Here is an 11937-nt window from a genome sequence, read left to right on the forward strand (position 1 = left end):
GAACAGCAGCAGTGCAAAGTAGCAGCAGTAGAAATCTCAACATTACACTTCTTTATAGAATGTCTCTCAAATACCTGATTCTGGTAAGAAAGGGTTAACACGCAGCCATTTAATCATTAAATGTTTTTAAATATGTCGAATGACTCTCAAGTGTTATGAAGCCTTTTTATATAAACTGCATTAAAGCACTGCCATTTATTTCAACATTGTGAAATAGAGCACTGGCGCTTGAAGGCATTGGTGTGGCTCAAATGTTGTGCTGTCTCCATCTCTTGAGCATTGCCTAGTGTTGTGTAACTGCTAAACTGATGTCTGTCAAACTTGGCTTGTTTTGTAGATTACACTGAAACTTACAAAGGCAAGCTAAGCCTGAAGATTGTGTGCTGCAAATTACTGCATGCAAGGTTCTTTATATTTTAGTTTGCATTGTCTTGACAAAATGTGTGTAATACCTCTTTAAGATAGTAGCTCGACAGAGAATTTACTGTAGTCTTAGTCACTGTAGCTTTTGCTTGTTCCTTTCTAATTCCTAAGTGTGTGTACATTGTAATATTGAACCGGTAGAGTCGCTGTAGGTGCATGTACCCTTGTATTTTTCACTACCTTGCTGAACTTGTAAGTGCATCCTCGTGTTTTGTACTGGGATATTTTATTCTTTTTGATTATGCTGATGTATTTATGCATAATGGATTAGTGCAGGTACTGCTGGGCTAAGTCAATTTAGGCCAAACAGCGATTGATCTGATATCACAAGCAGCAGGTACTTAGCACTGGCAGCTCAAATTCTTCCTATATTGGCCTACTATATTTTCCCTTCTTCTTGAGCTCTGCTGCAAAATATTTTTGCCTGTGGAGCAAAGAAGAATGTCATATCCAAGCTTGGCCCAATAGTGAGATGGAAGACTGAACGGTGGCCCTTGGTCTTCCTGTCTCTCTCACTATTGTTGATGAAAACTGACCTGCTGAAGTATTTTAAACTGAAAGTATTCATTCATTTTTAATCACAGAGGATGTAAGTACAAGGAGATGACTAAGCTCCGTGTTTGATTGTGTGCAACTTGAGAGAGCAAGGTTCTCCATGATAGGTGACACAATAAAACATATCCCATGATCCTTTTGGGACACCTTCGTTTGGAAACGGGGGCGGGGGTGGGAGTGCAACTCTCCTGCTCACTTGACACAGTAAATTTCAGCGTGGTGTGGAACAGGTTTGTCATTTGAGTTCTGATAAGTTGTTGGAAGGAGAACTCCTTAAGGAAGCGGTGCTCTGAAGGTTCCTTCTGCTTCTTTAGACCTTTTAAGCCACGAAGATGCAACCACGCTGAACGATGTAAAGACGCTGGTTCAACAGCTGTACACTACACTGTGCATTGAGGAACACCAGCTGAATAAGGAGAAGGAACTCGTTGGACGGCTAGAAGACCTCAAGCAGCAGCTAGCTCCCCTGGAGAAGGTTGGGACCTCTATTTCATTGCGTTACATTCAGATTTGCTCCGACAAGTGAGTAAATAGATGCAAGGATGTACATTGGATTGTTAGCTAACAGTGAATACAATTGACAAAAAATAAGAGTGTAATGCCTTGTTGATAGTAGGATTTAGAGCCGAAGAGTATATGTCATTCTGTCAGTGAAAATTCACATTCAGTGCGTTCCAAGTGTTGGTGCTGTGTTCAGAGGGGAAATAATACAGTCATGTGTGAAATGCATTTCCCAGACTAATGTCAGTTATTTCCTAAATAAATGTGTGATATAACTTCAACACCCCTCCTCCCCTGGTAACATTCACATATCCCAACTTCTTGGAGGTTGAGCCAATTCAGAATGATTGCATTTGGGAATGATCTCTAGTAGATTGCCAAAAGAGTACCTGTTGTCCAAGCTCCTGTGATGAGAGAGCAGCAGCTGGGTAAACAGGTCCAGCTGTGTTGCCATTCAGATAAATCTCAATTGGTCAAGAGGATTCATTCAAATTACAGTATTTTACCTCATTCTAGGTAGAGTGGCTCTATTGCAGGCATTATTGCTGGAAAGGTTTGGAAGTGTCCCTCTGATTTTGCAATGTTTGAAGAACATTGGTTATTGCTTTGAGGGCAGGTTTCCTAATTGCAAAATGGTGTAGGCCGGTGCTTGAAATGACAGGCTGAACCCCTTCCCAGCCAGCAGTTTCTGCTTGAAGAAGAAGGGAAAGCTGAAGATTGCTCTTAGGACAGATCGTTTGGTTGGGGAAAGTCCGTTTAGCCTCTAATTTGACAGAACAGGCTACGGCCCTTCCCAACTGAACTACTTCCCATGAGTAAGCACCTCCAGCTTCTCTTTTGCATAATGAGCTCGGGAGCTTACTTGCAAGTAACTGCTTTGAAATTTAACAGAAATGATTGCTGCATAGAGAGAATGGAAGTTGCACATAAACTTAAAATACCAGTCATTGAGTAAATTAACAACACATCATGTCAGTATTGAAAACACCTGTTTTAATTTGCCTGTTTCCTTTTATGTTGGACCTTTTTATTTAAAAAAAACTTTCAATAACATGTGATAGAAGTATACCATACTAGCTCTGACTATTTTCATTGTGCAGGTTAGAATGGATATCTGCAGAAAAGCGGAAAAGAGGACCACCTGGGTGCTGTGGGGTGGGCTGGCTTACATGGCCACTCAGTTTGGAATTCTGGCCCGACTCACCTGGTGGGAGTACTCTTGGGACATTATGGAACCTGTTACCTACTTCATCACATATGGTAGTGCCATGGCAATGTACGCATACTTCGTAGTAACACGCCAGGTAAGACTTGTTTATTGTTTTTTCCTTCCCTTCCTCAAAACCACTATCTTAAATATTATTTATCATCCTTATTACTGGCAAGCCACATAGTGGCCTTTGGCCTGATTTACAAGTGTGTGTTTGGTTGTTTGGAGAACGCAACGTCAAGCAGTGACTTGCATGGATAGATAGAACTTTAATTTCATCTCAGATGCAATTTCCTGTTCTTGACAAATCCCCTTCCAAGATAGCAGTGATAATTTCCTCCCTTAAGGTTTAGGTGGTTTCCTTTCTGTTTCCTTCATGCTTCTCAGGATTGCAGAGGCTCCCTGTGTAAGGCATCTGTGATTGTGTGTGGTTTTAGCACTTTAGCAGTTGTCTAGGTTTTTTGCAGTGGAAATCTCAACCGACAACAGGAATCCTGCTCTTTTGAGACCAGTCTTTAACCTCTCTGAACCGAAGCTTTTAGCTGCAGTCACCAACGTATTTGGGAGGATATTATTCATTCCCAAGGAATCTCAACATTTTTCTAGGATCACCGTCTTAGGATTGTAGATATGTCATCAGGTTAGAAAATAAGTTCAATCGAGATCTCTGTGTCACCTCTTCTACAGCTGCCTTTTGACTTTCCTAAGCAGCTAAGAGGCCATAAACCATTTTTTTAGTATAAGAGCATTGCAGGAGGATTGCCATCTTCTGTACTGCCTGTAGATTGCCACTGCCCAGTTTTGAATGCAGTAGTGAGATCGATTGGGATTCTACACTATTGTATCACTTGTGGTGACCCCATGTGACACATCGTCTTTTGTTTGTCATTCTAGCTAATATGTATTGCAGTGCCTTGTTGGCAGCATTAACTTTTCATCTTCTTGGCAGCAACCATAATGACTGGGGCAGTTTGGATTGGGTTTTGATTCCCATGGTTGGTATAGAGTATTAAGCAATAATTCTGATAGGAGATGACATGGACTTAAACAGTCTTCCATTCTTTTGTCTCCCGCTGTTTCCCTTGCAAAGGCTTACTGAGCTCTAATTGAACTGAGCAGATAATTTTCATAACCAAAGAGTTTGATGACCTGACTATTGTGACTCTAATGAGCTACTGCGTGAAATCCCTCTTCCAGGCGGCTAAGCTGTCAAAACGTTGCTTGCCACTGCATGCTAGAGGAGGCAAAGCAATTGTGTGTGGTGCGAATAAAATACCATAATTCAGCCCTTCAGTTTCAATTCAAGTATGGATGAGATTATGACTTGGTGATTCCTACAGTCTCTTCACTGGAGACATACTAAAAGAAGCTCTGTTAGGCTAATGACTGTAGACTTGTGCTGAAGTCTGCACTATAGATCAGGTCTGATGTTCTGTGATGGGGACAGTCATCCATTCTATTCTTAGTCAGCAGAGAAACTAATGGTCCCTGTTCCTCCCAGGCCTCTCACAGTACTTAATAATTGTTAATTTCTTTCCTGATCATTTATCTACTGTCGTTCTTACATTCTACAGGAGTATGTATACCCAGATGCCAGAGACAGGCAGTACTTATTATTTTTCCATAAAGGAGCCAAAAAGACACGTTTTGACCTAGAAAAATACAATCAACTCAAGAATGCTATTGCTCAGGTAAAGAAAGCTGTTTCTCAGCTGGGGGTGGGGGTGGAGATATCCCCACCCCCCACCCCCGCTCAAAGCTGGTTGTTGCACTTGCAGCAAGAAAAGGAAAGTATGAATGTCCTTTCCCACTAGCTAAACATTTATTAAAGATATTGCATGTTAACTTTTATCACCAGTAAAAAGTTGGAATGGTGTTGAAACCTGTATGGGTTTAGTGTGAGAAGACACAACCTTAGTTGTGCTTTGGGGAGACCTAAAGCAGTGAATTCTTGTATTTGCAAAAATGGTTTATAATGTAGGTTTCATGCCAGCCACTTGAAATATCTGCACATACTGGATTGCTTCTCCTGACCTGATGGTTGTGACACACCAAAATTTATATGATTGAACCAGAGTCCTTCAAACACCATTGGACTGTAATTTATGAGGGACTTATATTTAATAGACCCCAGAATTGTTTGTATTGAAATTTCTAGTTGTATTTAGTGATGACTCTTGGGTATTTATGCTGTATTCTTTGTATTTAATGTATGGCTCACTTTGCACTTTACTGAACTGATTTGCACTTTTTGTTTCATTAGATCAGTTGCACGAGACCCTTGAGGTGGTTTATATCTAGCAGCCAGGGAATGGTGGCTTTTTTAAAAGTAGTTCAGAGGAAAGCCTCCATTAAGGGAAAAGCTGTGCAGTTTGTTGGAAAATGTATGTGCTTGCCTTTGCTTCAAATGAGTGTACATAAAGGACATCTGAGTTTGTATCTTCTTAATACAGTTGGTTCTAATGTGTTGTGCTCAGAATTTGTTTTAAATTTTTCACTAATTAGGGCCTCAGTCCCAAAGCAATTGTAGAACATTGACCGGGCAAGATGGTTCTCATAACTCTGTCTTTCTTAACTTCCAGGCAGAATTGGATCTTAAGAGGCTTCGAGACCCTTTGCAGGTACATTTGCCTGTCCAACAGATCAGCGCTAAAGACTGATTACCTGAGGACCTCAGATCCCTGGCAGAAATGGCAAACCTGTTCATATCTCTCACCTCTTCAAGTAAAGCATTGCAGGTGGAAGTTGGGAGATCTCCTGGGGGCAGAGGACTTTTTTTACCAGTAAAACAGAACAAGGATCTTTGGCTGGGGAGGGGGCCACTGCATTCAATCAAAAGATCAGGCACTGTGGGACGTTAAGTCTTTTCAAAGGGCTTGGCGAATATTGTCACATTCAAACGTTCTTTGTTTCTAGATGAAAAAATATATTTCAAGGTTGGGCATTTCGTGAACCAAATGTTAGGAGGGGCATATTTTTCCAGCTGTTCAGTGTCTGCCTCTTGATGATACACCAGCAGACTGCTCAGCTTTTGGGGGGGGCAGAAAAAAAAAGAGCAACCCTATTTGAAAAATCAATAATAATAGTGCACCAAAAAAAGTGAAGAGAAAAATCAAGCTGTCTTAAGAAGCTGTGACTGGTGATCGGAACTAGAGCGCTGCCTTCATTTACCACCTGCTCCAGACTGTGTTTCGTTGTCTTCCTCAACATGCACTCTAGTTTGGGTCTACATCGTCTTTTTATTAAAAAAATTAATTTGAAACACCCTTTTTATTTTGGAAGTATGAGTAGCTTTCCACTCTCTGTTCACTTACTGGCAGCCAGATTCCCTCCTTTTACTAGACGATTACAACATTGATCAGTTTGATCAGAATCATAAACTGAATGACTCTTATTCTGAACGTTTGATAATTGACACTTTGCATTACTCTTAAATAACTTCAGTAGATCACACTGCCCTGGATCTACTTCTAGATATAAATGGTGATGTTGCATGAAACGATTTCTTATTCAGTCTTAAGGGAGCAAACTTCTGCCCCTGCCCCCTGGCCACCCATTCCACCCCAAATCTGATAGCTACTTGGATTGCCAAATTAAAAGGGTGCTTTTTTGATGGGGGCGGGGTGGGTGGGGTGGATGGAATATTTTTATTGGCTCAAAATCATGTCTTTCTAACCCAGCAGTGTAGAACAGGGATAATTAAATTTGATGTTTGTATAGCGGAATGCATTATGTGTCTTGAGATTGCCTGGCCTTTGTCGAAAGCCTGAGGCAGAAGACAAATGAAGGATTCCATGTTGCTTCTCAAGCCCTCTTTAAGTAGCTTTAAAGAACACTCTGATGCTTCAAGGGTCAGGGTTTCAGTAGGGTGACAGAGATAGCAAACTCTTTTCTTATTTGAACAATTAAAGAAATGGCTCTCCTCGCCCTCCACCTCTGGCAAACCAGCTGATTTTTTTCCCATGTGGGTCTCACATCCTGCAGTAAGTGGAATCAGCGTTTGACCATCCTGTTTGATAAAAGCCTGCAAGGACAGGATGGAGGCTGGAGAAGCTTGATTTGCAGAAAGGTTGGGTGTTTCCTTTTCAGTTTGCTACTTCTCACTGTGTCAAGGCGAGAGGCTCCCAACCATGTTTTAAAGTGTACAAAATAAATATAAACCAGACGCCAGGTGCCTTGCAGCTGTGGAAACACAAGACGGGATCGTTGCCGCCGCCTCTCCCTCAATGGCATGTTGGATCGAATGGATGCATGTTCCAAGGTGTTTTTCTCTCCCCACCTTTCTTCCTCCTCCCCCCCCCCATTTTAAGTTGTTTTGGATTTTTTTTCTTTTTATTCTTTTTTTTTAATGATCCGTTTGGTCCTTGTTGTATGCAGCATTTTAAAAGAATGAAAATGAACAGTCTTGTTAGCAGAATCATTGGCGTGTGTTTGGGTGAGGGGAGGGGGCATGGAGAAAAGTCCTTAAAAATAAAATACTGAACATGTGTAAAATCCTGTATCATTTATTAAATATGTATAAAAGAGCAATGTACTTCTGGAACAATAAATAACTATTCAGTTTTTGAACTGGTGTGTTGAAATTGCTCTGTCCCTCATGAACGGGAGCAGATGTAAGATCAGTGAGCTCTCAGGCTTCAACATGGGAACTGTCCACACATACAATAAAGAAATAAACATGTCTGAACCTCCCCAGTTAATCAAGATCAAATCAAGTCATCTTGGGGGCACTCAATACATTTAAAAAAAAATTGAAGACACAATGGGAGCAATCCTAAGCTGGTTTACTCAGAAGTACACCCCATGTTGTTCAGTGGGCCTTACTCCCAGGCAAGTGTCCTTTGAACTTCAACCTGTGTTGGAAATCATATGTGATAGTCATACTGTGTAACTTTTTAGACTGTGCATCTATAAAGCTGTGCACCTTGCACATGTGCCTTGAAAGGCATGATGCATGTTCCTGATGACTGACCGTGTACTTGACTGGTATTTCCTTTGTGCAAGAGTATTGTAACATCTGAACCATCCATCTGCTTGCATGGAGACAAGCAACTGAGGAGACTCACAAATCTCCTTGCCTTTCCAATGGGAGTTCATGGGTCAGATGGATGGGCAAATGCTTCTCTGGAAAGATTGGCTTTGCCAGCATGGTGTAGTGATTAAGAGCAGTGGACTCTAATCTGGTAAACCAGGTTTGTTTCCCCTCTCCTCCACATAAAGCCTGCTGGGTGACCTTAGGATGGTCACAGTTCTCTCCCAAAGCTCTCAACTCCATTTGCCACACAAGGTGTCTTTTGTGGGGAGGGGAAGGGAAGGCGATTGTAAAGGGAAGCCACTTAGAGATTCCGTAAAGGTTGAGGAAAACAGTGTATAAAAACCAACTCTTCTTCTTCTAACAACTTGTACATATAAAATGGAATTAGTCCCTTTAAACATACTTTGCCCTGAAAATACATATTTATAGCAATTTTGTCAAAAGCTACCTCTTGCTTTTATTACCATCTGATACCCTCATCTTCTCTGCCAATCTCTCAGTCCCCGGAATTCTCCCTCACCTTCCCTGTTTATCTAATCTTGCATCCAAGACCTACAGAGGTGTGTCATGTCATTCTTAAGTACTGGATGGTTGAAAATTCAGATGTTCCTGTGCCAAATCTAGTAGTCACCCTCTCCCACCTAAGATATATCTTACAACTAGCAGGGCACCCATGCTTCGCTACGCATACTTCATCACAGGCTCTCTATGAATTTCGGGGTGACATTCAACATACTTCTTTACAGCCTGTTTGTGCACTTTGGGGTGACATGCAACATATTTCCTCACAGCCTTTCTGTGGACTGATGGGTTTGTTTTCACATATTTTGCAGCAGCTTTCTGTAGTTGTCTTTTTCTAATGCAATGTGTTATTGCTCTCTTTCACCTGGTGGGCTCCAAAAGACGTCATGTGGAAGCAGCCGTTGTATTATCGGGATGCAGAAAGGAAGTGTTCTGCCATTGGATGCTGATGAGTGAGAAGGCTGTGAAGAGGTTCAGGGTAGGATTGAATGGCAGGAAGCTGGACTGTACTGCCACTGCAGCACATTCCTGGGGACTCATCCCACCACTTCAGAGCACAACACCAAGCACAGGGTGACCGGAGGCTGAGAGCAGTAAACTTGTCTCCGCAGTAGTAAATCTGATGTCCATATGCAAAACCTGACAAATGTTTAGTAGTCCAAGGGGATAGTGTGGTTTGTAATGTATGTTGTTAGTATTTGGCTGTAGCGGTGTTGTTAACGTGAAGGTGGGTGGAGGAGTACTTTTTCACAGCTTGTTTGTGAACTTTGGGGTGACATGCAGCATATTTCCTCACAGCCTGTCTGTGGACTGATGGGTTTGTTTTCGCATATTTTGCAGTAGCTTCCTGTAGTTGTCTTTTTATAATGCAGTGTGTAAAGCGCTTTCTGCATTTAATTCCTCTTCTCCCTGTAGCGGTTTCAGTAGAAGGGATAGGTTCACATGCGTTGTGGAGGGCAGTGTTAGAGTGCATCTGGCGCACCTTGGTGAAAGACATGAAGCTGGTAGTGTTTAACTGTCACCCTTAGAATGTTCGTGCAGCATGTCTGTGGACTGAGCGGTTGGTTTGCCCTTAGAATGTTCGTGCAGATGACCAGAGATGAGCAGTGAAAACAGTAAATGTGTAATAACTCGAGTAAAACTGAATATTTTGAAAAATCCTTTCTTAGTGAGCACCTGGAGTACATAAGGAACTGGTGTACCAAATTTCATATGTGTGGCTTCAGTGGTTTTTGAGTTCTGTGCATGAGTCAGTGAGTGGGATGGGATGCTTTTCCAGTAAATCTTCACCACCCCAGTTTCCTGGGAATTGCCAACTGAGATCTGGCAACACTAAACGCTTATTAAAGGTTGGATCCAATCAGCTTTTCAGCTGGTGAAAAAGGATACTCAGGACCTGAGTGGACAACAGCCATGGAGAACAGGAGTTATAACAAGAAAGGGGATCGGCTAAATGACTAAAAATGATTGGCAGGCTCTAACTTGTTCTCAGTTAAAGTAAGCCTTTTGTCTGAGTAACCCCTTCAATCTAATAGATGAGGGTTTACATAAGCTTTTTTCTATAGAAAAATCAGATTAGGAGATAAGTTTGGTCTCTTCCCCTTAATATAGTTTTCTTTGTGAAGGGATTTTTTTTTTGCATAAAAGAAAGTTCATATGAACCCCGAATGTCATCTACAGTGGTAGAGCCCAGAAACTGTTTTACCATCCAAGGAACAACTATACCCTTTATGAGATTATTTACAGCAAGGTTATATATGTTAGCGTGTCTATAGCTGTATTCCATTGCTGATATTTTTCCTCTATAGAGCTGCTTTGTTGAGATAAGACTCGGAAGGATATTTAGTTTCTTAACAGTAATCTCAAGATATCTGGTGCCGGGAGATTTGTTATGGTTCATCGATTTTAAGGCATTTGCGATGGATTTGCATTTAAGCAGAGAGACCATTACAAGGTGTTACAATTTGATTATTTGTGTGGATGCAGCATATCTAACTCTTGTACCATAAGCAGCTTTCCTAGGTGTAGCTATCTGCAGCATTATGCATGGATCTAATCCTCCATAGCATTCAGTCCCTGAAATAAAATGCAAAGTTGTGAATAAAATAACTTGTGTTCCCTTTCTGCATTGCCCTTAAAATGCAGAAGTCAGTGGAAAAGAAGGAAACCATTGCAATCCATCCGTCGGAGCATTTCACGCTCCTGTCAAGAATGGTGGTTTGGCCTAATTTGCGTTCATATAAATGAATATGTATGTACATATAATTAGGGAAATTAATGCCTATCGACCTTTTCTGATGAAAAATAAAACAGAAGTTGCACAATTACTTTTTATCAGAGCCAGCTAATCAAAATGACCCCCTCAAAAATATTGTAGTGTTCGTCACAAAATATTTAGAACTTGAAGGTCTCAGGATGGTTTGTTTCACTGAATGGTCATTACGGAAAAGTAGAATTGGGGGAAAGAACAAGTTGTATCGAGCTGGCCCCAAATCTGAAGCTGTAGACTTAAAATGGGGAACTGAAGCACTGCAGACTAAGGCTGATTCCGCATGGGCCAAAAACAGTGGTGTGAAAATGGTGTGAAAACAGTATAAACCCTTTTACACCTTTTTAAACCCTTTCACACCGTTTTCACACTGCTGTTTTTGGCCCATGAGGAATCAGCCTAAGTTAGATTACTTTAGAGCAGCATTTCCCAATTTGTGGGTACTGACTGTGAAAGCAAATCTCTGACTTTTGGAGTTTTAATGATTTGTGAATGCTCTGGTTTTTAAGTGGGTCCTTACACTGCATACATTTGGACTCGGTGTTCACCATACCAGAACATATGGGAACCACTAGCTTAGAGATTGGTAGGTGCAAAAAAAGAAGTCGCTGGGTCAGAGGAGAAAAAAAAAGTTTTCTACATTTGTGAGTAGGAAAGGCCATCTCTCAAATGCCTTTCCTGCACTAAAGGATTTACACAGGCTTCTTCCAAAGGAGAGAGCCAAAGAAAAACAGAGGATGTGTGTGTGTGTAGGTCCTTGTAGAAACAAAGTCCCCTTTTTTGAGGGTAGATCCAAAAGCAGAAGCAAGAGTCTGAGGGTGAGCTGGGGGCTTTCCCCACTTACCATTTGCTGCGCGCTACTCCAGGAAAGTAGCGTGGGGTCCAGCGGCGCTCCCCACTTGCAAGGGCAGCAACCACGCAGCCGCCCCGATGCTGCCGCTCTCCCGCCCCTTCAGCGCGTGTCATTTTTGGCGCTGAAGGAACGGCACCTTCTGACTGCCCCGCGCAGAGCGTGGGGCAGTGGGAAACACAACCCCGCGGCATAAATCACTCGTGCCGGGAGCGCGCTGGGAGGAGCGCGCCGCAAATGGTAAGTGGGGAAAGCCCCCAGGTAAGATGAACTAGAAAGTGCTGTGCGGGTGCTGCATTCCTACAACATGGTTGCATTATATTATATTGCGCCGGGGGCCCAATATTACCATACATTGAACTGTATGTGGTGGGGGTCACCAGAGCTAGATCCCAGCTACCATTACCTCTCTGCTTCTAGTTGGAACAACACACAACTATGTCAGACTGCACATGAATAATACCTCTATTTCTACATTGCCTGAGAAGATTCAATTTGTTGTAAAGAATCATGAAAGCACGTGAAAGAAGTTCAAGATGGAGTGGAACTGCAGGCTGGGGATGAAGATGAGT

The 11937-nt window shown here is 42.0% G+C and overlaps 1 protein-coding gene across 3 annotated transcripts in view; it reads left to right on the plus strand.

Moving 5' to 3' along the window:
• The window catches only part of MCU (mitochondrial calcium uniporter), a 126308-nt gene extending 119050 nt beyond the window's left edge, over positions 1-7258 (plus strand). For 2 of the 3 annotated variants that reach the window (XM_048506183.1, XM_048506184.1), the window contains exons 5-8: positions 1293-1453; positions 2580-2783; positions 4264-4380; positions 5272-7258. In XM_048506183.1, the coding sequence (XP_048362140.1) occupies positions 1293-1453; positions 2580-2783; positions 4264-4380; positions 5272-5349 (560 nt within the window). In that variant the 3' untranslated portion in view covers positions 5350-7258. Of the gene's footprint in view, positions 1-1292; positions 1501-2579; positions 2784-4263; positions 4381-5271 lie in introns of all 3 variants that reach the window. The other variant, XR_007245288.1, reaches the window with a different exon arrangement.
• Positions 7259-11937: the final 4679 nt, after the last annotated feature.

The sequence above is a fragment of the Sphaerodactylus townsendi genome, linkage group LG08 (genome assembly GCF_021028975.2).
Source record: "Sphaerodactylus townsendi isolate TG3544 linkage group LG08, MPM_Stown_v2.3, whole genome shotgun sequence".
Classification (NCBI taxonomy): Eukaryota; Metazoa; Chordata; class Lepidosauria; order Squamata; family Sphaerodactylidae; genus Sphaerodactylus; species Sphaerodactylus townsendi.